The sequence below is a fragment of the Melitaea cinxia genome, chromosome 10, assembly GCF_905220565.1.
Source record: "Melitaea cinxia chromosome 10, ilMelCinx1.1, whole genome shotgun sequence".
Taxonomy (NCBI): domain Eukaryota; kingdom Metazoa; phylum Arthropoda; class Insecta; order Lepidoptera; family Nymphalidae; genus Melitaea; species Melitaea cinxia.
The window spans coordinates 16,281,438-16,307,939 of record NC_059403.1 but is presented as its reverse complement, the minus strand read 5'-3'; the positions used below and the strand labels follow the sequence as shown (position 1 = coordinate 16,307,939).

The 26,502-nt window shown below is 36.6% G+C and overlaps 1 protein-coding gene across 1 annotated transcript in view; it reads left to right on the top strand.

Moving 5' to 3' along the window:
- The window catches only part of LOC123657483 (myosin heavy chain, non-muscle), an 86,587-nt gene that overhangs the window by 52,366 nt on the left and 7,719 nt on the right, over positions 1 to 26,502 (top strand). The window contains exons 2-22 of the mRNA XM_045593025.1: positions 999 to 1,155; positions 8,175 to 8,296; positions 10,191 to 10,214; positions 10,733 to 10,753; positions 11,634 to 11,726; positions 11,804 to 12,233; positions 12,316 to 13,655; positions 14,220 to 14,390; positions 14,862 to 15,029; positions 15,247 to 15,393; positions 15,842 to 15,970; positions 16,266 to 16,386; positions 17,236 to 17,469; positions 18,949 to 19,119; positions 20,735 to 20,897; positions 21,235 to 21,373; positions 21,938 to 22,069; positions 23,140 to 23,305; positions 23,871 to 23,974; positions 24,759 to 24,887; positions 25,945 to 26,193. Of these exons, the coding sequence (XP_045448981.1) occupies positions 999 to 1,155; positions 8,175 to 8,296; positions 10,191 to 10,214; positions 10,733 to 10,753; positions 11,634 to 11,726; positions 11,804 to 12,233; positions 12,316 to 13,655; positions 14,220 to 14,390; positions 14,862 to 15,029; positions 15,247 to 15,393; positions 15,842 to 15,970; positions 16,266 to 16,386; positions 17,236 to 17,469; positions 18,949 to 19,119; positions 20,735 to 20,897; positions 21,235 to 21,373; positions 21,938 to 22,069; positions 23,140 to 23,305; positions 23,871 to 23,974; positions 24,759 to 24,887; positions 25,945 to 26,193 (4,410 nt within the window). The remainder of the gene's footprint in view (positions 1 to 998; positions 1,156 to 8,174; positions 8,297 to 10,190; positions 10,215 to 10,732; positions 10,754 to 11,633; positions 11,727 to 11,803; positions 12,234 to 12,315; positions 13,656 to 14,219; positions 14,391 to 14,861; positions 15,030 to 15,246; positions 15,394 to 15,841; positions 15,971 to 16,265; positions 16,387 to 17,235; positions 17,470 to 18,948; positions 19,120 to 20,734; positions 20,898 to 21,234; positions 21,374 to 21,937; positions 22,070 to 23,139; positions 23,306 to 23,870; positions 23,975 to 24,758; positions 24,888 to 25,944; positions 26,194 to 26,502) is intronic.

Here is a 26,502-nt window from a genome sequence, read left to right as displayed (position 1 = left end):
GCTGGCGTTATTTAGAAATGTTTATTATATATTTTTATTTTTGAAGTAAAACTTCTTTATGCACGCTTTACTTGGGGAGTAAGCTGGTGCATACGTGGCGAGAGCGTTACGAAAAGTGTTATCGGGCGAGGCGTATGGAAGTTGAGAGGATGATTGAAGTTATTGAATATAGAAAAAGAGAGAGTTATGTTTTGTATATTACTGTAGGGGCAAGTAAAGAACTTTTACTTCAGTCGTGTGGTCTAAAGCACACTCGTTTTTTCACCATCATAATCTACATTATCCATCACATATTTCTGTTCTCAATTCGTGAATCCAAAAGTGGTATTTTATCGGTTGAAATAAAACTCCTAAAGATTCTTTATTACCTCTTGCCGATAAAACGTATCAATAAATAATGTACGAGATTATCAGCAAACGATGAAACGGACTTTGAAATCAGTAAATAATAGTAGACAAAAAAAAAATGGCCCTCATCTGTTATATTCTTTCAATTAAAACAACCAACAGTACTCCATCGTAGCACTCACTAGTGATAGCCACTATATATTCTCGATTGAGCGTGACGTATTGTCCGGGACGAATTTTAATCAAACTATCGTCTGCTGTTCAAAAGCGATTAATGATCGTACACAATCATGCATTTAAATGAATCCAAAATGTGGAGACAAAATTGAATGTTTTTAGTGTGAAGGCATTTATGTAGGTAGAGCTTGAGGTGAAATTATTCGTTCTGCGTCAGGAATGTAATTACTTTTAATTAAAAAGGTATTTGTTATCTGTATAATGATAAAAAATTAAAACTTGTTTTTTTGGTCACACCATAACTTAGTAATGACATTAAGAATTTGACATGTGTTTTTTTTTCCTTTTCTAATACTTTGTAGAAGGTGAAAACGCAAAATTGTTCTGCATATCTAATAATATGTATCCTAGTTTTCGTTTCTCTGTTAAGTAAATCAAAAAGTTAATGTTTTTTTTTTTGTTTTCCTTTCCAGACATACTCGGGTCTCTTCTGCGTGGTCGTAAATCCCTACAAGAAGCTTCCAATCTACACGGAGAAGATTATGGAGCGATACAAGGGCATCAAGCGGCACGAGGTCCCGCCCCACGTGTTCGCCATCACAGACACCGCGTACCGTTCTATGTTACAAGGTACAGTTATATTTTGGTAAAATAGTGCCGAATTACAGGAAAGTAGAGAAGTTAGATCACATTTTATGTTACAAGGTATAGCAAAATTTTATTACCTTTTAAATTGTTGATGAATTGGTAAATGGGAGGACCTGTGTCGTTATGATTTTTTTCTCGATCAAGCCTTTTAGGCGTTAATATCTCCATTGTCAGATCTCTATTTCTCTCTATAAATTAAAGATACAAGATGCGACAACGACTTAAAACTATTTTTAGCTTAAGGTCAATCAAAATATGTCATTTAGACCGTGTGGATTTTTGAAACACCAAAAGAGCCAAAAAAAAAAATCAAAATTGAAATTATAATTCGACTCTAAAGGTACTTTGGAGAGACATTGTTGATTCATCGTATACTTTATATGAAGGTACTACTAAATATGAAATATAGATACAGTTAATAATCAGTTTAAAAGTCATCCGTCACTCTTTTCATTAGGTAATAATGTTTTTGAGAAAATGAAAGGTTTTTAAAGCATAAGCACTTATGAAACATTCACATAGCCAGTGTATTAAGTGAGGCTTGTTCTAAGAACGCAAATACTAATAATGTTCTATTTAAAACATACTTCGATCAATAATCGATATTGCACCAAATGAGCGTGCTTGGTAAACAAAGCTTGCAGTAATTTGAGAACTTCAAATACTAAATGTTCGAAGAAATTCCTTTTGTTTTTGATTCTTGGGGCCTTTAAATAGATCTCTTTTTGACATTAGTTTATTAAATCAAGGTTTATATATTAAAAAAGTGTGTGTACGTAGGTAAGAAGTTATACTCCATTGGCTAGCTAAAATCACGTTAACGGTAATAACTATTCAACAAGTGACTATGGGCAAAACACATGAGTTTACGCCATTTTTGACGGCCTATGTCCAGTAGTGGACTCCAATAGGCTGATGTGTGTGTGTGTGCTTGTGTGTGTAAAAAAAGTCAAATCTCCGGCCCGCTGGACCGACGACCTACGTAAGATTGCTGTTGGTGGCTGGATGCGAATTGCGAAAACCGGGATTTGGTTTGGCGCGAACTTGGGAGTCTATGTCCAGCTGTGAATTGCGATAGGCTGAAGTGATGATGACTGTGATGATGTAAAAAAAATGTATAAGTTTTGCGAAATATTTGTAAGGTGAGTTTGTTGTGTATATAGGAAAATGATTATTCTTAAAGTGGAACTTAATAGAGTTAGTCGTTACGAGTCAATGATGTAATTAATTTTACATTAGCTAGTTACGTAGTCAACTTGTAAGGGCGGAGATAGATAATGGAATGCAATATATGAGACTTAAATATAAGAGTGAATAGGAATCGTCTAGGTAATTTTATTCCACCTTAAGGTGTATCACGATTAAGCCGATGATTTAACGTGCTCTCCGAGGGACGGTCGGGAGAAGGTCAAGGTGCTTCATCAGTCGGTTCGTGGTGTGAATTAGAAGACGGATGAATTTGTTCGGTATCGACGGTCTGGCTAATTTTACCATAATACAGTACGATAAAATACAATGCAAATATATTTTATTGTAAACCCAAAAATATATTATACACAGAAAAAGAGTTTACTATATTTACCACCATACATTCCACCGAAATCCACACTAAAAAGTTTTAAGTTTAAAACCTTACATTATTAAAACCGGATGTTTGTGGTCCTACGATGTTACTATTCATGAATAGGTAATTAGATAAATGAAGTATTTGTTCGTTATTACCTTTTATGATAAACGCTGTATGTTTGTTTTACATGGCCTTGTAGTTCTTTAATCTTGGTCTTGTTAGGGTCGAATTAAAAATAATAAAATAATTATCGCTTTATAGTTATAAATGAATTATAGGTACATACATAAATGAGAATCGTGTATTAGGGGTCTGGAAGCACATAGTGACGCTGTATCTTATGCAAGATATTACTAATTATGTACTAAAACACAGTTCATATATTATTTTTCAAAAGAGTAACTGCCGAGTTTCTTTCCGATTCTTCTCCGCAGAATTTACATTTCGAATCGGTGGTAGCTTTACTTTAAAAAATAATAATCTTAAGAATATAAAAATTTTAATTTTTAAAATGACGAATCGAAAGTGCCTTTTGAAGCCTATTTGAATAAGGTTATTTTTGATTTGATTTCATTTGACAACACAAAAACAAACGTGACCACTAAAAATAATAGTATGGCACGTACAAATATTCTTCATGTGCCAGTTACTGCGACCACTGTACCACAATTTCAAAAATAAAGAATATATCGTCTAAGAATAAAACAATTGTATTTGTGTACATAGACGTTTGAAAAAATATAAAATTAAACATTTCAGGTCGCTATTATTATCTTTAAATAAAATGTAATGATTAATTATTATTATTATATGTCATTTCTATTTATCGCTACAGTTATAAAACATAGTTAATTGTAGCTACGATTGTTTAATTAGTATATACATTAATACATAACTTTTAATCTCATTATTTTTATGTGATGAATAATAAGAAGCTTTAATTTATTCAATTATTAATTCAAGAATTTTTTCAATTATAGATGAATTTATATAAGGTGTTCGACTCCTAAGCGCGTTCCTTCAAATAGGGGGTTCTGTGGTGTGTGTGTGGCTACGGTACTAAAGAATATAGCCACCCCCTCTCTTCTCGTGGGTTTCGTAAGAGGCGACTAAGGGATAACACAGTTCCACTACCACTTTGGAACTTAAAAAGCCGACCGATGGCAGGATAACCATCCAACTGCTGTCTTTGAAATTCATAGGCCGAAGACTGGCAAAGCCAGCCCCGCGTTCACCAACCCGCCTGACCAGCGTGGTGACTATGGGCAACACACATGAGTTCACGCCATTTTTGGCGCGAAATTGTGGAGGGCCTATGTCCAGCAGTGGACTGCGATATGCTGAAGTGTGTGGATGTTATAAAAATCCCAAACCGTTTTAAAATTTTCCTTTGTCTTATAATATACGAGCTACTCTGACAAAGTACTTCTGCATAAACATCCCGTATTATTCTAAAATACGTCGATAAACCGAAATATTAATACTAACTGCCGCATACAACTAAAGAACCGCACATGGTAACCATGTTTATCATGAATACCTGTTAGCGATTGATACTCATAGTGGGGGAACATGTCCGCCAATCCGTAGTGGAGCAGCGTGGTGGATTAAGATCCAATACTTTTCCTAAAGGAGAAAGAAGCCTATGCCCAGCAGTGGGATGTTACAGGCTGAATCGTGACCGTGATCGTACTGATTTGTGTATAACTAAACAAAACTCATGTATAAATAATAACAGTAAATTTAGCAATAATTTTTATAAAGTAAATAGTAATCACATTTTGTGACCTCAAAACTAATATGCTTATTAAATAAAATAATTTAAACGACGTAAAAAAACTAGAGTAAACTACAATTTATTTTTCGAAGTCACGTTAACACTTTTTATCGATTAGGGCACGTCACTAGAGATAAGAGGCAGGTTGGAAGCCGGTCATTTGTCTAATTGTCCGCTAATGGCGTTGTCGGTCTCAGAGCGATCTCTCCCTCCTTAGGAAAGTCCTTATTAAATTTATTATACTGTTTCTTGAAATATCTATATCTATACATATAATAAAATGGTAGGAAAGTCAAAACTGTACATTGAATATTTTTTAAAAGAATACTTGGGGTGTGATCTGCAATCGATACCGAAGCCAAAAATATAGTTTTTAGAATTTTAGTCTGTTTGTCTGTATGTATGTCAGGGATAAACTCGAAAAGTACTGCATGGATTTACTTCAAATTTGGCACGAATATTATTAAGAAGTCGGGTCAACATATAGGCTACAAATTATCACGCTATCACCTACGGGGATCGAGCAGTGAACCTTTATTTCTTCAATGCATTCTGTAACAACGTGTAATCTAACGACGCATATTTGAATGTTGTTATTATGTTAATAACCATGCTATAAGCTAGCTTCATACTATAAAAAAAAGACATTCTATAGTATATTTAGTATCAGCATTGCACCTGTGCGAAGCCGGGGCGGGTCGCTAGTACAATATAAACGTGTACTATAAAGCTGGAAAGATAAATATAATTATGTATTTAATGTTGGTTTACCATCTGTGCTAGGCGTTCGATCTACATTTTGACAAGACATTGCAAATAAACTTTTATTATTTATTGTATTAACCTCCGACGCAAAAAGAAGAGATGTTGTAAGTTTTACGCTAATATCTGTTTGACGCTCTGTGGTACCGCAGCTCGTGAGCATAGAGATCGATTCCTAAGCGATTTTTGATGTCATACTTTTCTTTTGGCGCATTAGGGAAAAATGATGAGAGTAAATTATTACGATGCGCGCGCCCACCGTCACAAAACCGACACTCTAAAGTTAGCTAGTCAACGAAGAAGGAGTTAGCAACGTGAAGTTAGCTAGCCAATGAAGTATAACTTCTGACGTGCGTACATAAGTACACACACACTTTTTTAACATGAAACTGAATATCCCTGCTGTGGTTCTTAAATACGTTTTGTAAAAATCGATCCAAATGATTGAAGAACAGCTTATTTACGTAAACATGTAAAGAATTTTCAGCTAAAAATAAACCGATTGCATATGGGGGGTTTTATGTAAATTATGTAAATAAATATTTTATAGAATTTCACACCTAAATTCAAACGTTGTTTATTTATTTAATGATACTTATGCTTCTTAATTACGGTTCAATATCTATTTATTAAAATAAATTATATTAATTACTGTTTTATTTTCTGCTTTATACTATTCTCAATAAAGTAACATCATCGACAAGTTTGTCTAATAGTTCCCTAATGGCGGACGATCGTCAAGCCCCTATACTTGATTCATTATTACGTGTTCGGCTATAAATTGTTACCTCGTAACAGAGATAAGGGCTTAAATGCACCTCTGTTAATGTCATCGAGTGTTTGTTGTGTTCACAAGTTACGCATGTTTCGTAATTATTTATTTATTTATTTAACAAAGGCATACCAACTAAGTACATAAAAAAGCTTTCTACATTAAAACAATACCACAAAGTTATACAATATGCACTTAAATTAAAGGTTTGCACAACATTTTTAGAACGCTACTGTAATCAGATATTAATCTTAATTGTGTAATTTACCGAATAAATTACATTTATTACAATACAATAAATAAATATCTTTAAAATATACACACGGTCGTCTGTTCTTAAATCAAGTAACCTAAAAGCTTGTGTTATAGGTAACAGCCGACTGGTATAGCTACTTTTTTTTTCGATAAACACATGCAAAGATGCGATAAACCTATATAAATAAAATACATATAAAACACCCAGACTTTGTTTTGTATGGGTAATGAATCCGTAACAGCTAGCCTACCGGCCATTTCTAACTAATACGCCAATGTTTGTATGAGGGTAACATATTTTTCATAACACTTAAAGATATCAATTGTACTCAAAGTAAGTTGAATAATCATATAAAATTGAATTTTATACGCATATCTATACTAATGTTATAAAGAGGAACGATTTGCGTATGTGTATGTATGTATGTTTGCATTGAATAGGCTCCGAAATTTCTGAACAGATTTGAAAAAAATTTTCACTGCTGGGAAGTAACACTATCCGCGGGTGACGTAGTCTATATGATATCTTCTTATATATAAAAATGAATCGCAAAATGTGTTGCTAAGCGCAAAACTCGAGAACGGTTGAACCGATTTCGCTAATTCTTTTTTTAAAATATTCCTTGTAGTACGAGGATGGTTCTTACGGAGAGAAAAATTCTAAAAAAAAAATTAATAAAATTAAAGAATCGACTGTTAGGCGATACGAAGTTCGCCGGGTCAGCTAGTTTTCAAATAAATTAGGTGAAAAAATATTTTGAAATTTTTGTTAATACACGTGCGAAGCCGGGGCTGTATGCTAGTATAGAAATAAAATTCAAATATATTTCTTGAAGCTTCCAAAAATAACTTGCTCAATAGATAAAACTAATAGTTCCCCAGCCATTCAGAAGTTACACAAAGTATCAAGTCCAGAATACAATCGGGAATTGTCAGGTCCTTCCTAGGAATCCATTGTGAGAGCTAGCTGGACTAATTAGTCACTTGTATGGAGAACGGGGCATTATCTGAGGACACAATGCTCCTTACATTTGAATTTAATGAGTTCATTGTTCAAGCTTTGTATTTATTATATTATGTTATAGGAATTGGGTAAAGTTAAGTTTATAGTCTTTATTGAAGTTTGTTTATATTGTCTACTAGCTGCGCCCGCGTCTTCGTCCGCGTGGAATAAAAAAAAATGTAAATTTCGGAGAGTTACAAAATAAATAAATTTCTAAAAGCAGCCTAAGTTACTCCTTATTACATCAGCTATCTGCCAGTGAAAGTCACGTCAAAATCGGTACAGCCGTTTCAGAGATTAGCTGGAACAAATGGACAGACAGACAGATAGACAAAAATTGTAAAAAAATGTTATTTTGGTATAATATATTGGTATAATTACACTGCAATTTTGTTTATTCGTATAGATATAGATGACTAGCCCTTTGGCGCAGTTTGCAGTGATCCTGCTTTCTGTGCCGGGGGTTGTTTTCCGTCTCGAGTTTGTTGAGTATGATTCTTATTAAAAAAATGTAGCTATAACAGTCAGCTGTTACGAGAATTAAGTTTCTAGTCTTACGAAGAGACGGTCCGTCAGGTGCATCGAGTACTTCGCATGGTTGTAGGGTGGGTAGGCACTAAGCAACCAACTTGGTTTCGTTTTTCGAGATATAGCCCCTTAAAGTTTAGCCATCCGCTTACGTTAGCTTATCTACCCTTAATTTGACCGACGAAATGACATGGCGACTAGTCCAGTGGCTAGTCGATACGAGGTATATCCGTGGAACTATGGTTCCATTCTTCGCTTACTTCATTTTTAATTGTTATTATTTTTATTGGCCTTGTTTTTTAAGGATATGTATTTATTATTATTTTTTTCGTTACAGATCGAGAGGATCAGTCGATTCTCTGCACTGGTGAGTCAGGTGCTGGTAAGACTGAGAACACGAAGAAGGTTATACAGTACCTCGCGTACGTCGCCGCTTCGAAACCGAAGGGATCCGGCGCGGTGAGTCGATATCGATATCGATAATTATTTAGGTGTAGCATCACTATTTATTTTTAAGACAATATTTATTTACTTATTTTTTTATATTGGTTTTATTGAAATATTAGTTGTATAGGTATAGTTAGTTTTGACACTATTTTTTTTAATTTTTTATTGTTTATCGAAAAAAGTATTTAGTAAATTGGATATAGTTTCTAGTATAAAAATGTATCTATCTATATGAATTTTAGTTTTTTTTTATTTATTTGATTCATTTTTAGTATCTTTAGTGACAGGATGATTGAAACTAGATCAATATAAGTACTGGTTTTTGTTTTATATATTTCGAAGCATTAAAAACAACTAACTATATCGGTGAAATATCTGTAGATTGTATTTAATAACAGTGATAAAAGATGGGAAGTTTTGAGTAACTTTATATAATTTATATTTTTAAGCGACTCAATGTTTACTGGTTCGACTATCGGATTCGGGTAAGAAAGTATAATATCGCTCGAAAAAATTAATTCAGTATGTAATTTTGCTAGTAAATCAGTCTTAATTCGCTAGTCGTCACATTAACCGAGCCCTTTTGTTCTTAAAATAATTAAGCCCGGTACTTTTACTCCAAAAACGTTCCGTCTCGCTTACGAATAGTTTAATATCGAACACGATATGCTCGGAGTTGAACTGTTCGTAGCCATAACGAGACGTTTGTGTGACTATAGCGTCCTAGTATTCAATTAATCCATCCTCCGTGATAATACTCAATTGTCCATACTTTTGTAATTATAAAAATAATAGTTTGCTCTCAAAAAAAGCTGACTTCAAACACGCATTATTTTAACTCGAAAACACATAGTCACGTGACAAGATCCTTTCGAGTATAAAAAAAAAATCATTAAAATTGAATTGAGAATATAGAATAGAATAGAATAGAGAGATAGAATTCCTTTTTTAAAATCAATTTATATTTTCATGAATGGATTTTTTTTGCTAATGCTATATAATGTTACTATTTTGTGATTTTGTTTGAAACATTTATTTGCCATTGTAGACGAGGTAAAGACGAGGAAAGTTTGTAGAGTCCTTACAACCGAAATTTTCTATCAATTATTTGCTACTGTCGGCTAAATTAGCTTTAGTGAACAGCTCTCTTTAAAATGAATTGTTAAACATGTTGTATTGCTAAGTATTTCATGCTTTTAGATGATAAAAATTTAATGACTTTAATTTTTAATAGAAAAAATTATAGTAATTGTAACTCTATTACATTGATAACTCTATTAAAATGACTATAGTGACAATTGTAATTTGTAGTATATTGAATACACAAATATTACAATGGCATTATTTTAGGGTTCAGTACTTTTTCGGATTTAATCGCGGTTTATTAAGTTTTTTAGATGCCCGACGTTTCGGATACTTTATGAATGCAACCATGGTTACGGGAGGACTCCAAACGTCGGGCATTTAAAAACTTAATAAGCCTCTATAAAATCCGAAAAAAAAAATGTATCGTTATAATGAGTGGAATTTGCGTAAACTTCAGTACTGACTTTTTATTTTGATTTGTTTCCTTTTTTATTTATTAAATAACAAAATGAATGCGTAAAGATGTAGGAAAAATCTTCTTTTAATGGTTTTTAGGTTGGGCTTCTAATTGTTCACGGAAACTGTAAAGTATACGTATGCCTGAAATGTGGATTATAAATCCACAGACTTAGAAATTGTATTTATTACAAATTGTGTACCGAAAATTGTATTAAAAAATCTTAAGATGTAAAACACAATGTTCTACTATAAGTTAACTTTTGAGTACTTTAAATCACACGTTTCACTTTAAATGCACGGTTTTGTAATATATTTTCTCTATTTTCTATCTCTTCGCGATGCTGGATATCTTCAACAACAGGGACCATCGCCTCAGTTGATTATAGTAAGTAGATAGTTGTTACCGACTCAAGACATACATTTAAACGTGTGTCATACACTCATTCTTTATGCTTTTAGTTTGAAGCTTTTTATATACTATATGTGGTGGAGACAAGCGTGAGATACGTAAATTATAACCAATATAGCACATACAAAGTAAAATGAGTAGAAACAGTTGTCAGTCAGTTGCAAGTCGTTGTACCTATAGTTGTAATATGTGACTAATTTGAAATTGTATATAGTGTTTAAGGTTTCTCGCTTGTCTGTACTATATTATTATGTTGTCATAATGTATGCTAAGCTTTATGTAATTATTTAATATGTCGGTGTTGGTCTATTGTTTTATTATATATGCTTGTATATGTGTCAATTGGTATGTTTTATTTATAATATTATCAATAAGAAATGAATTGTACTGTATTACCATAATAATTTAACACAGTTGTCAATGCATATTATATTTAACATCGAATAATTATTAACAAAAATATTTAACTCATTACACGCTGCAAAACATAACAGAGCAATGGACCGACGTTTGAGGTAAAAAGCTTAACATGCTTTGAAAAATATAACATGGACACATGTATAGAACGCTATGTTAAAACCATTATCATCTTTATGTAAAAAGTATAAACTGAAATAACGTCACAATACACAAACATATTAATATAGAGAACAAATCATGCGTACATATACAGTAATACCCCGACTTACGCTACCTCGACTTACGCGAATTCGGAGTTACGCGATTTAATTTTCTCGTCTATTCGTTTTTTGTTTGACTCCCCCACCCGCATTATTATTCGTTCAGTTTACAACAGGCACAGACGTGTAGTGCGGAATCGGCGCGTAGGTACATAAGTTACGATTTTGTGTTTTTTTGGGAATCGATAGTCAGATCAATTACGAAAAGTACCCCGCAAAACTGTACCCCGACTTACGCGAATTCGACTTACGCGGATAGCGCTCAGTCTCACCTATCGCGTAGGTCCGGGGTATTACTGTATCTTAAAAACTTATCGTCCATCTTTTGTTTTTAAGGTTGGTAATAAACGAGATTTGGTAACTTAAGGTCCATATAATAGTACACCACATAAAATTGTTTTTGTTTTTTTGCTGGACATTATAAAGCAATGTCCAATTAGATTAACGCTAACATAGTTGATGGAAGATCTTCCAAAATTGTACGTTACATTTTCATTAGGCGTACGAAACATAATTGTGTTTGTTTGCAAACGAAAAAAAAAAACTTCAATTACATTCTGAGGATACATACATAAAAAAACAGTTGAATTGAAGACCTCCTCCGTTTTTTGAAGTCGGTTAGCATTAGACAAATGCTTCATTATTTTAAGATCGCATTGAAACTGATCATTGCACGATTTATTCGAACCTTACAGTTATTGCTACATGTTTACAGGGAGAGTTGGAACAACAATTACTACAAGCGAATCCAATTCTAGAAGCCTTCGGTAACGCGAAGACGGTCAAAAACGACAATTCATCTCGATTCGTAAGTTTTTTATACATTTAGTAAAATGTTTTTGTAAATAAATCAAATTGTTGCTTAATGTAAGTTATAATTTTTAGGGTAAATTCATAAGAATCAACTTCGACGCTTCCGGGTTCATTGCGGGAGCGAACATCGAAACGTACTTACTGGAGAAATCCAGAGCGATCAGACAAGCGAAGGACGAGAGAACATTCCACATCTTCTACCAGCTTCTAGCAGGAGCGACGGCGCAACAGAAAGCCGAGTATATTCTAGAAGACCCCAAAAGCTACCCCTTCCTCACCAACGGAGCGTTACCAGTACCGGGTATCGATGACGCCGCAGAGTTCCAGGCGACGATCAAATCGATGAACATTATGGGAATGAACAATGAAGACTTCAATTCTATATTCAGAATAGTCTCAGCCGTGCTTCTGTTTGGGTCCATGCAGTTCAAACAGGAAAGAAATTCCGATCAGGCTACGTTGCCTGATAACACTGTTGCACAGAAAATTGCTCATTTGCTTGGTAAGAAAAAGTAGAGTCGATTTTTTTTGTGATGTGTTTACAAAATAAATAATAAAATATAATTGTTTTTTGTATTTTTTAGGTCTTTCTGTAACGGAAATGACGAAAGCATTCCTAAAACCAAGGATAAAGGTTGGCCGCGATTTCGTAACTAAAGCACAAACCAAGGAACAGGTCGAGTTCTCCGTGGAAGCAATCGCTAAGGCCTGCTACGAACGCCTCTTCAGATGGTTGGTAAACAGAATCAACAGATCTCTGGACAGGACAAAGAGACAAGGAGCCTCCTTTATCGGTATCCTCGACATGGCTGGTTTCGAAATATTCGAACTGAACTCATTTGAACAGCTTTGCATCAATTATACAAACGAAAAGCTTCAACAGCTTTTCAATCACACGATGTTTATTTTAGAACAGGAGGAATACCAAAGGGAAGGTATCGAATGGAAATTCATCGATTTCGGTCTAGATTTGCAACCGACTATAGACCTTATCGACAAACCTATGGGTATCATGGCTTTGTTGGACGAAGAATGTTGGTTCCCCAAGGCCACCGACAAGACATTCGTGGAAAAATTAGTTCAATCTCACTCCGTCCATCCCAAATTCATGAAGACAGATTTCCGTGGTGTTGCCGATTTCGCGATTATCCACTACGCTGGAAAGGTCGATTACTCGGCAGACAAGTGGCTGATGAAGAACATGGACCCCCTGAACGAGAACGTTGTTTCTTGCCTTCAGTCGTCCCAGGATCCCTTCGTATGCCACATATGGAAGGACGCTGAAATCGTCGGCATGGCGCAACAGGCCTTGACAGACACGCAATTCGGAGCGAGAACGAGAAAAGGAATGTTCAGGACAGTTTCCCAGCTGTACAAGGAGCAGCTGACAAAACTGATGGCAACGTTGAGAAATACGAATCCGAACTTTGTCAGATGTATCATTCCGAATCATGAAAAGAAAGCTGGCAAAATAGAAGCACCACTGGTACTAGACCAGCTTCGATGCAACGGTGTCCTCGAGGGTATCAGAATCTGTCGTCAGGGCTTCCCGAACAGGATACCCTTCCAAGAGTTCAGGCAGCGTTACGAATTGCTCACACCGAACATAATACCCAAAGGTTTCATGGACGGCAAGAAGGCTTGCGAGCAAATGATCGAGGCGTTGGAGCTCGACCATAACCTGTACCGCGTCGGTCAGTCGAAGATATTCTTCAGAGCCGGAGTGTTGGCTCACTTGGAAGAAGAGAGAGATTACAAGATCACGGACCTTATCGTGAACTTCCAGGCGTTCTGTCGAGGGTACCTTGCAAGGAGAAACTACCAGAAGAGACTTCAGCAGTTGAACGCGATCCGAATAATCCAGAGAAACTGTGCCGCGTACCTTAAGCTTAGGAACTGGCAGTGGTGGAGGTTGTATATAAAGGTGAGCATACTATACCTGTGAACTAGACGACGGACGTTAGGCTTATGCAACTTTAACCAAACTAGTTAATACCAAATCTAGCGTCTTCAAAGAAAGTTGTTCTAAATAATGTTAATAAAAAATATTAAATCTTAATTTCTAAATAATATAACATCTGAAATCATCATACTTATATAACACCGTATCCGTAGTTTAGATGTTAGAACCGATGTGGTTGTGTTTTGAAAACATTCCTTTGTATTATTATAAATTACCATTGTAATGCTAATACGATGGGAAGGCTTATTCAATAGATTATTGTCTTAGATACTGTATTTAAATGAACTTATCTTCGTTTTGAAGAATTCCATTTATATTACATCACCACAATCATGTTAATAATATTGTTCAAACTCTATAAATAAAATGGCTATAAGGATAAAACAAAATAAATTACACCATTTCCAAAAAAGGCACATTATGTCTTAATTACTGGCGACAAGAATTCAATAATAATAAAAAAAGATTGCAAATAGATATGTCACAAATATACATAAATAATATATTACGGTGTAATAATTTCAGGTGAAACCTCTATTAGAAGTGACGAAGCAAGAAGAGAAGCTAACACAGAAGGAAGATGAGCTGAGACAGATTCGTGAGAAGCTAGACGTACAGATGAAGAGATGTCAAGAGTATGAGGCTAAGTACCAGCAGGCAAGCGCTGAGAAAACACAGCTGGCAGAACAACTGCAGGTACATAGCTTTGAACACACAACTTATTATTTGTGTTACAGGTAATAGCCGATTACACATAGAAATAATACATATATAAATAAATACAAATAAATCATCCAATGTGGGTATCGAAACCACAAGCTCTGGAGCAGAAGTTGCAACAAACTGCGCCAACGGGCTAGGCACTTGTTAAATTCATCTGAGGCAAAATATGTCTACATATAATGTTACTGAAATAAAAAGAGCTTTTTTAAGTCTGACAATCAAGAAGAGATTCAAAATATAATTATATATGAATATGTAACAATATAACTAAAACATAGGCATTAAGTTACCTTCCCTTCGGAACAGACGGACGTATGTGTATGTGTGTAAAAAAAAGTATAGAACATATGATATATTAAAAACCAAGTTCAATAGAAAAATTCTGCATCATGTTATCCAAATGATCAATAAAATGTAATAATAAATAACTTTTATTTCTTTTAGGCTGAATTAGAACTATGTGCGGAAGCGGAAGAGAGTCGAGCTAGAGTAGCAGCCAGAAAGCAAGAGTTAGAAGAACTGTTACACGACTTAGAAGGGCGTATAGAAGAAGAAGAAGAACGTTGTAACGCTCTGCAGCAGGAGAAGAAACGTCTGCAACTTAATATACAGGTGAGACAAAATAAAATCGGTAAATCTTCTGCTAATGTCTTGGATATTCTCCCCCTACTAAATCTTCTTTTACTAAAAAAGACATATTCACAAATATAATAATTTTCATGTGAATGTTCCACTGTAAAAATTGCTATTATAATAATAAGAGTGAAGATGAAACCTTATCAAATGGTTTCATATGGTCACCCCACTTAATATTGTTCTTGATTTACAGGACTTAGAGGAACAGCTGGAAGAAGAGGAGGCAGCCCGCCAGAAGTTACAGCTTGAGCGTGTCCAATGCGACGGCAAGTTAAAGAAACTAGAAGAGGAACTGGCTCTAAGTGAGGATACCAACCAGAAGCTGCTCAAAGAAAAGAAGGTAACTTGGTCTCTTTTTTTATAGAACTAGGTCGGCAAACGAGCGTACAGTCTTCCTGATGGTAAGCTGTTACCACAGCCTCTAAACACTACTCCCGACGCTCCCCAGGAGTTCGGACCACCTTACTCACCACGGGAACAAAACAGTACTTGAGAACACTATTATTTAGCTGTGATGTTACTATAAGGTCGAGTTAATTCCCTAGTCGGGCAGCTCCAGATTTTAAGCAGGATATTTCCTGCTGTGCCCTACCTTAACACAAATTTTTAGTATATTCTATGTATTAGTGGTAAGGTTAGCCGTTTTTGAATGGTGAGAGAGAATGAATTCCACCTTCTCTTGTGCTGCATGTTGATGGATGTCTGTAGTTTAATGCTCATGGAAAAAATGGACAAGGAATGAGTACTCTTTATCTATCTGTGTCTTATAAATATTGTTATAATTACAGGTTCTAGAAGAACGCGCCAACGACTTGTCTCAAGCATTAGCCGAAGAAGAGGAGAAAGCTAAACATCTCAGCAAATTGAAGGCAAAACAGGAGTCGGCTATCGCTGAACTAGAGGAGAAATTACTTAAGGTAAGTAAATAACTTTAAGATCAAGATTTCAGTAAACTAAATTTTTCTTTTGGACCTTTTTGAGTGTTTGAAAATTATTTTAAATTCTTTGGAAAGCTACCATCTGCTTGGGACGTAGGTGCTTTCTTTAGATATGGCAAGAACTTTTCATACTTAATTTTTTGAACGAATACATTGCCATGTATGTGTTAAGCTTTGTCCATTCAAAATGTAGGCTTTTAACATTGAACAGTAGTAATGTATCTGAAATTTCCTTGAAAAAAAGTGGCATAAATAATTTATTTCAATTATACAGGATCATCAATTGCGACAAGAAGTAGACAGAGCTAAGAGAAAACTGGAGACCGAGCTCCAAGATGTCAAGGAGCAGCTATCTGAAAGGAAGGTCCAAGTTGAAGAGTTGCAGATTATTCTGAGTGAGTTTGTGCAAATGAAGAAGAATGAATCAGATATGAATAATAAAGTCGACATTTTTTTACCATTGAATGTTTAGATGGTCGTTCATAAAATATGTTTGCAAATATAGGGAAGGGGGTTTTTCTTAGCGCGATTAGTTGTGACAATGAGAAAGAAAATATCTAATAGTAATTAGTTGTAATAGTAAGTTAGTGTGTCGCTGAAAGTTTGCTTGATAAAGGGGGAGTGAGGGGTCTAAAATGGTAGAAATTGGAAATGACCTTGTAACTAACTCGTGTAGTCATATCATTATAGTAAGCGATCATCACAGCCTATAGACGCCTGCAACACCAGAAGCATCGCAAGCGCGTCGCTGACCCTACTTCCAATGCCTCAAAGAGCTCTGGTCACCCTACTCACCACAGGAACATAACAGTGCTTCGAAAGCAGTATTATTTAGTTGCGATCATCCGTTTGCTGTGTGGTTATGGCAGTAAGAATATAGCCACCCCTGTCTTCCCGTGGGTGTTGTAAGAGGCGAATAAGGGATAACACAGTTCCACTACCATCTTGGAACTTAAAAAGCCGACCGATGGCGGGATAACCATCCAACCGCTGGCTTTGAAATACACAGACCGAAGACGGGCAGCAGCGTCTTCGGTGCGACAAAGCCAGACCTGCGGTCACCAACCCGCCTGCCCAGATAGTGACTATGGGCAAAACACATGAGTTCACGCCATTTTCGGCGCGAACTCGTGGAGGCCTACGTCCAGCAGTGGACTTCAATAGGCTGAAATGATGATGAATGATGATCGTCCGTAAGGCCGAGGTAGTTCCCCAGTCGTAGTAACGTGCCCGCACGCCCGCAGCGAAGCGCGAGGAGGAGCTGGCGGCGGCGTGCGCGCGCGCCGACGAGGAGGGCGCGGCGCGCGCGGCGGCGCACAAGGCGGCGCGCGAGGCGGAGGCGGCGCTGGCGGAGGCGCACGAGGACCTGGACGCCGAGCGCGCCGCGCGCACCAAGGCCGAGAAGCTGCGCCGCGACCTCAACGAGGAGCTGGAGGCGCTCAAGAGCGAGCTGCTGGACTCGCTCGACACCACCGCCGGTGAGTCGCGTGCCGAGCAGATCGGCTTCGTACATATCGATGGCTCCTAAGTATACTGAGTCAACTCTACTTTTAATAACTTTATTTTTTTTTTACATAGATAGATAGGAAATGAAGTAAATGTTATTAATATCTTAAAAAATGAAATTGTCAAAAGTTGTTAGTTGACTCAGTATACTTAGGAGCCATCGATATTATAGTAGACAGCCCGTTGGCGCAGTTTGTAGTGACCCTGCTTTCTGCTCCGAGGCTTGTGGGTTCGATTCCCACCCCGAGTCTGGGTGTAATATATATATTTATTTATATATTTATATGTGCAATATTTATAAGTATATTTATCGAAAAAAAAAAAATATATGTAGCTATATACCAGTCGGCTGTTACCTATAACACGAGCATTAAGTTGCTTACTTTAGGAACAGACAACCGTGTGTGTATTGTGTAGATATTTATTATTATTATAGTAATAATAATAATATTCTTATTGCACACCATTAAAAGATACAAACAAAAGTAGTATAATTAGAGGAAGATGTGCAAAGGCGGTCTTATCGCTAAAAGAGCGATTTCATCCAGACAACCTTTGGGTATAGGACAGCGCATAGAAAAGCGGTTAGGAAGTGTACAAATAATTGTTATAAAAATTAGAATACATCACAATAGATTATAAAATTATACATACATATAATAGTCATTATACTTATATCCCATGTCTCTCGTGGTAGGAATCTTAAAACTAAGATGAATTATTATATATTATTTTTGATAAAATTAAACTCTACACCTACACCGTCAATATATCCCTATCTCTATCTCCTTTGCCCTAAGGTGGAAGAGATTCCTCTTAAGCAATAAGGTCACCTTTTGTACATTCTTTTTTTTTACAAATTATTGCTAATATTGCTTGCTTATTTTGTTTGGTGTACAATAAAGTGTAAAATAAATAAATGAAATTGCACATATCTATAAAAATAAAAAATGTATTTACAATACGTTCTTACAATATTTAGAACTACATTCTCTTATAAATAAAACATTCCACTCACCTATAAAAACAAAAGAAACAACATTTAAAGCCCTCACTTCAGGTGGAGTAACTATACGAAACAAAATTTCTTACAATCAAAATATTTCCTCTCAATTATTCTAATGCCATCACCATAGACTGCATTATTATGTCCAAAAAATAGGTTATACATAGCTTACAGCCTTACTAGTAGCCTCTGTGTATAACGCGGCAAGATCATACTTAAGAAAACTGCAAAACTATTAGTTGAGTGTAGTCTTTTATTTTCATACATATATGTATACACGTCACTAAGAGTAACTACCCCCCCCCCCCCAGCGCAACAGGTAGTCTCTGTGTATATCGCGGCAAGATCATACTTAAGAAAACTGCGAAACTAGTACTTGAGTGTATTGTCTTTACATACATATATGTATACACGTCACTAAGAGCCACTAACCCCCCCCCCCCAGCGCAACAGGAGCTCCGCACGAAGCGCGAGCAGGAGGTGGCGGTGCTGAAGCGCAGCCTGGAGGAGGAGGCGGCGGCGCACGAGGCGGCGCTCACGGAGCAGCGCCACCGGCACTCGCAGGAGCTGCAGCTGCTCAACGAGCAGCACGACCAGCTCAAGAAGGCCAAGGCCGGTGAGTTTCAAATTATAAATCCGTATACTTATCGTATCGTAGTAATCCTATCTGATCCTTTTCCAATTCCGTAAGTAATAACCTTTCAAATCTTGATAAACGTTTCCCTGCTTTTATTAGTGGCATATGCGCAAACCGCGCGATGCCAAATTAAAAAAAAAAAAAAAAAAAAAAAAAAGAAAAAAAAAAAAAAAGGCCGGTGAGCGCCCTCACACTCACCGTTCTATTGATCGATTGATGATTGATTGATTTTCCACGGGCTATTCTCCGCAACTCGACGTCTCGGTGCGCCTATGCGTGGTAGGCTGGGGGCCTCGTTCGTGCCAGCCTAGCTCCTCGAGGAAGCCTAGCAGACCCCTTGTGTTGCCGACGACTTCCCGGAGCGACCTCGGTGTCCCGAGGTGTAGCGCCCTGTAATTCGCCACACTACCGCATTCCAGCAGGATGTGCCCACCGTTTTATACGACTGGGTCGGCTAACAAGTGTACGGCCCGCTTGATGGTAAACGCTTACCGTAGCCTATACACGGTTTCAATACAAGAAGCATTGCCAACATTAATGACCCTACCCTTCTCCACAGCTCTGGCTATCTTACCCGCTACAGGAACACAATATTCATTGAGAGCAGTATTATTTTGCTGTGATCTTTCTGTACAGTTGAGTTAGTTCCTCAGATCAGCTGCTCCAGATTTTGAGCAGGATATATCCTTCTGTGGCCTATCTCAATGTTTAAATATATATATAACTACGTCTATTTTTTTTTTTCATTACTTAACTAAACGTGTGTAATAGGTTACATTACTTGGTAGAGTTTTTAACGCTTCGCATAAGAAAAGAGTTTATATATCTAATTCGTGATATTTTTGTCAAATATAGCAGTTTTAATATTTGAAAAAAAAAAAAAAAAAATATCATGAATCATTCCAAATTTAAAAGTTCCTTAATTAACACATCCAATGACATAGAATGTCAATATTTGTTAACAAAACGAAAACTTTAGTACAAGATTTACTTAAAATTTTTAATGTATTTATGTAACTTTAATATTATATTATGTAAAAATGGCTAATTGTAACGAACGGAGGCAGAAAAGCGTAAAATTCGGTTTGTCGAAAGATGATAATTTTGATGTGGAAAATTCTCTACCCTATGAAGAAGGGAGTGTGTTTCATTCGACGCGAGATTATTGGCAACATAAGTGTAACAGTTCGTCGCCTGAACGGAAACAGGATGTGACTTTTCACAATAAGTGTTAGTTTATTGACCAAGGTAAGGTCTTTAGATTAAGGGCCGTCGAATTATCTAAGCTCAAAGTTGGACCGTTTATCCGCATAATTTCGTTACCAAAAAATAAAAAATACCCCTAACCTAACTTCAAAATGATGGCTTTTAATCTAATGACTAGTTTTGACCTGTTTAAATAAATAATTAGGTTTTTGAGATTTTGTATATATATATAACCTTAGAGCTATAATTATATTAGAAGAAACATTATTTATGATTCGGCCTGTAACGTCCCGCTATTGGCCTAGACCTCTTTCTCTGTGTGGGAGAAGGATCAGACCTTAATTCAAACATTACGTAGTAAGGACTAAAAAGTGACATGTATTGGCAGTGTTGGAGAAGGCGAAGCAGGCTCTGGAGGCGGAGAACGCAGACTTGGCTACGGAGCTGAAGAGCGCTAGTGCTGCCCGAGCTGAGGGAGAGAGGCGTCGCAAGCAAGCTGAGGCGCAGTTGCAAGACCTGGCCGCTAAACTGCAGGATGTGGACCGCGCCAGGTACTGACGTCACTTGTGTGGCTGTGAGAGAGCGACTCTGCTATTATTCTCTTACCGCTATGCTGTGTAAATTCTTATCAAAATCGGCTAAATCTGGATTGAACTGGCACATAGTGTCTGTCTGATAACACGTGCGGTTCATTACCAGAAATTTTTATATTAAGTGGTTGACACAGTGGTCGCAACCAGCTTGCAGTAGCTTGTTTGATCGCCGCTCATAGCATGTTCGTATAAGGCATACAGATGTTTCTCGTCAAATGAGTTTAAATTCTCAGTTTGAGGGAATGTTATATAATTTGATTTAGAATATGTCTGACTACATGTATTTTTTATTCAGGTCCGAATTAGCAGAAAAGTGCATTCGTCTACAAAGCGAAGCGGAACAAGCGTTGCAACAATTAGAACAAGCAGAACTCAAAGCGTCCGCGGCCGCCAAACAAGCAGCCACCGCAGGCTCGCAACACGCTGAAGTACAGGTAATATCTAATTATGTAAATATTATAATTTTAAAGGTATTTTAAATGTGATAAGTAGCACACACCACAATAGGAAAAACCTTACTTTTAACATCATTTCTTTTAGCGCTATTAAAACCGAAATTAAAAAAATGTTTGTAAACTATAAATAATAGTAATATAGCCTACCGGGAAAGTCTTTAGATTAAGACCCGTCGAATTACCTAAGCTCAAAATTAGACTGTTTGTCGACATAATTTCGTTACAAAAAAATAAAATAAAAAAATAACCCTATCTAACTACAAAATAGCGTCTTAATCTAAAGACTAGTCGCCTACCGTTCCACTTTAAAATGAGACATCCCTGCGATGTCCTAAACGAGAGTGAGACCGCTTGGGACCATCCTTTAATTTCCTGCTGTGTCATTTCTACTAGATTCTGCTGACATTCCTAATGATTCTTCCTTGAGACTTCTTATCCATAAATTGTACAGTCAATCAGCAGATAATATTATATACAGATATTTGTAGTATCGCAGTCTGAGATGTTCATCTACTTTATAAACATGTGATTGTTGTTGCCCAGGCGCTGTTGGAAGAAGAGACGAAGCAGAAGCTGTCGCTGCAGACGCGCCTCCGCAACGTGGAGCAGGAGCTGGAGCAGGCGCGCGACCAGCTGGACGAGGAGGAACAGGCGCGGAAGAACCTCGACAAGCAGGTGGGGCACGCCTCGCGTGTCACGTCTACATAATTATTTATTAATACGAATATCCAAAAGTTATACATATATACATAGGCACTTACAAATTAGAACTTGACATATACTATTCATGCACACAGTGTATTATAGTTTACACGAGAAAATAATTATCTATAATTATATTGACACATGCTTCGAAGGCCCCGTATTCTTATTCTTGAAATGGCCCCCTTATTTATTTATTTATTTATTTATTTATTTATTTATTTATTTATTTATTTATTTATTTATTTACTGACACACCAACAGCATAACATACTAAACATTACAATATCACGTTCATGTACATAGTCCGGTATGCATGCCAGTTACGGGTGCATACATCACTCGCCTTAGAAGACATTAAATAACAGTTTTAGAGTTGCAGCAAATCACAAAAATATAGCAGAAGTATAACAATTAAAAAAAAAAAAGAATGCCCCCTTGCGGATTTGCCAATATCAGAGTATGTAAACTTTGCTTTATTTGGAGCAATAGTGGGAGTACAAGTTCGGTTCCAATTCCCGCACAAGTTTGCCTGAAAGGAAAGTTAACTTGCCTAAGACAAAAAACACAAAGATATATAAAAATAACTAAAATAAATATAAGGCCCTGTAACAAGTGACACTTGAAAACTTTACAGCCCGAGTAGATAGTCATTGTATTTTTTTCTAAATAAATAAATTTTTCTTTGTGTTTCTTTGTTGTTGGCCAGTGCACTTTATATCGTGTGATTCTAATTTGCTTTGCAATCAATATACTGATAATAAATTTGCCATCAAATTTGTTTTCCGTTTGCGCATCTTAAAATACTCGTAATTTTTAAATTTATTTATAGAGAATTGCTAATTGTATTCTTTGTCTATTTTATACTATTTGCTTTGGAATGTAGAGAGAAAGTCGAATTTATCAGGTTATTTAAAAAGTTTATGTAGTTGTAATTTTTCTATTATACCTTAAATTATATGTATAACAAACTGTATTTTTTTACATGATACACCTTAGAATTATTTTTGATTTGTGTACTAAAATCATTATGCATCATTAAGGTATCAGTGCTGACCCAACAACTGGCCGAAGCGAAGAAGAAGGCAGAAGAAGAGGCAGAAGCTGCCGCAGCGCTAGAGGAGCAGCGTAAGAAGCTCAGCAAGGACATCGAAGCACTTCACTGTCAGCTGGACGAGCTGAAACAGGCCAATGACAAGCTAGACAAAAGTGAGTGGCGTTATCTTGTCTATGTATATAGAGTTGGTTGTATATGGAGTTCAACTGAGGTAGGGCATGGCAGGAGATATCCTGCTCAGAGTCTGGAACATTTCGACTGGGGAAGTACCTCGACCTTCCTGTGGTGAGTAAGGTGATCAGAGCTCGGAAGGGCCTTTAACACGTTTGCGACGCTTCTGGTGTTGCAGACGTCTATAAGCTACGGTAATCGCTTACCATCTGGTGGTCCGTACGCTTGTTTGCCGACCTAGTTGTATAAAAAAAATAATTAATAATCGACTACTTGAAGATATAAAATATTTTTTTTTTAAAGTTAACAATGCAACATAATAATGTTTTTAGACTGTCGGCTAATAACTACTTACTATCAATAATTCTCCAATTATGTTTATATTAACTATTTTATTAATAACGAGAAAAAAAAAACAAAACAAAATATATTTTTTTAAAGCTACTGACAGTAATAAAATTAAATAATTATTATCAGTGTATTTCTGTAATATCAATAATTATTCAATAGAGAATGTTTATTTTAATAATTAATTTATACTTACAGGTAAAAAGAAGATCCAAGAAGAATTAGAAGACACGAATATAGAACTAAGCGCTCAGCGTGCCAAGGTGCTGGAGCTGGAAAAGAAACAAAAGAACTTTGACAAGGTTGTTATCAGTTTATGTGCCTTAGGCCTCTTTCTCCATATCGGAGAAGACTCCAGTGTCCGATTTATATTTTGTATGAGTGTAGGCCACTTTATTTCTACCGCCTCATGTACATACCTTTCTAAAATAATAATTTTCTGAAATCTGCCACCGCTAGGCCGCGGCTTATACGTCCTATTTATAAATCCAGGACTGGAAGACTCAGAACTTAATTCATCACGCTGTTCCTATGCGGGTCGGCGGTTATATTCCCTACTATGAGTAGCGATCACCGTCAGATGTACGCGATAACAAGCGGGACCGACAGCTTATGTGCTCTCCGAGGCACGGTGGGGAGACACGCAAGGATAACCAAGTAGACGGGATGTAAATTGTGGGGAGGAGGATGTTACTAGTGATTCGCTAGTACATTCTTGATCCGTACAGCCAAAGAATGGAACTCTACCAGCGTCTGTGTTTCCAGAAAATTATAACCTGGGGATCTTTAAGTCGCAAGTGAATAATAATAATATAATAATAATAATATCTTTATTTCACAAACTTAGAACTATATTACAATGATAATGTGGTAACAATATCAGAAGTAATGAGATTAGCATCTGTAACCGAACTAGGCATAGTCTGTATCTCGGCTATCAGCACCATTCCCTTCCAGAAGGTTACTTCTAGGTAAGCGTGCTCCATCTTAGTCCGCATTGTCACTTATCATCAGGTGGAATAGTGGTCAAACGCAAGCCTATCATTGTATAAAAAAAAAAAAAAAAAACCCTTGTGGTGGTCGCAGGTGGTGTCGGAGGAGCGCGCCGTGGCCGAGCGGTACGCGGCGGAGCGCGACGCGGCCGAGCGCGACGCGCGCGACAAGGAGACGCGCGTGCTGTCGCTCACGCGCGACCTCGACGTGGCCGCCGAGAAGGTACGGCCCGGCTGCGGCCCGTCTGTGGCCCGTCTGTGGCCCGGCTGTGGCCCGGCTGTGGCCCGTCTGTAGCCAGTCTGTAGCCCGTCTGTGGCCTGTCTGTGACCTGTCCGTAGCCTACTGTGCTCGCTGCGGCTGTGTGAGGACGAGCTCTTTGCTTGGGTGGTCTGCGTGTCTGTGAACTAGTTCTTGTAACTCGGATGGTCAGTTTTTACTATTGAAGTTGAACTAACCTAACCCAATTTGTTCGAAGATAGCCCAGTTATTAATTAATGTACTTTCTTACCGTTTCTAGTTATTACTAGCTGCTGCCCGCGACGTCGTCTGCGTGAATGTTATACAGCACCAAAAATATCTACGATTATACCTTTTAAAATAACATTCATTAACCCGTTTCTTCTTTACATTTCATATCTACAGAAAAATCTCATAGATGGCGCTGCTTTAAAATTGTCTTTATACTACTTATATTCATTTAATTATGTTTATCAGCCTAAGTTATTTATAATGCGTGATTTTTATACTGTGAAGCTAGCTACCATGCTATACATGGTTATTAACATACACATTCAAATATTCGTCGTTAGATTACACGTTGTTACAGAATGCGTTGAAGAAATAAAAGTTCACTGCTCGTTCCCCGTGGGTGATAACGTGATAATATGTAGCCTATATGTTGACCCGACTTCTTAATAATATTCGAAGTACATCCATGTGGTACTTTTTGAGTTTATTCCGGACATACATACAGACAAACAGACAAAAATTCTAAAAACCATATTTTTGGCTTCGGTATCGATTGTAGATCACACCCCAAGTATTCTTTTAAAAAAATATTCAATGTACAGTTTTGACTTTCCTACCACTTTATTATATGTATAGATACTATTAAATAAAATATTTAATTGTTTAGAGATGTTACTTTATTATCACTTATTTTTCTTAAATCGCTTGGTATCATGTAAATAGATAACTGTAACGGTAAATTGTATATATTCTAGTTGTGTACCAAATTTAACAGCACTGGTTATATATTTAAAAAAAAATTTTGATGCAGATAGAAGAATTAGAGCGATCGAAACGCCTCCTACAATCGGAACTAAACGAGTTGGCCAACACGCAAGGCACTGCAGACAAGAATGTTCACGAACTCGAGAAAGCCAAGCGAGCTTTGGAATCACAATTGGCAGAGTTAAAGGCTCAGAATGAGGAAATCGAGGATGATCTACAGCTCACAGAGGATGCGAAGTTGAGGCTAGAGGTCAACATGGGGGCGATGAGGGCTCAGTTTGAGAGGGACCTTCAGGTATGTATCATGCATCATTTGTATTGTAACTTTAAGTAATTGGAGGGGAGTTTCTTAACTTTGTTTTATATAAAGTCTAGCTGACCCCGCAAACGTTGTTTTACCATATATGGTATTAACCTCCTTAATGCTCTTCTCCCTTAGAATATAGGGGTATGAATAATAGACGTTGGCCAATTCTCAGACCTACCCGATATGCATACAAAATTTGATAAAAAATTGGTCCAGCCGTTTCAGAGGATATTGTGACATGAGAATTTTATACACATATAAGTTATGAAATTATATTAGAATGTAATAAGTATGAGA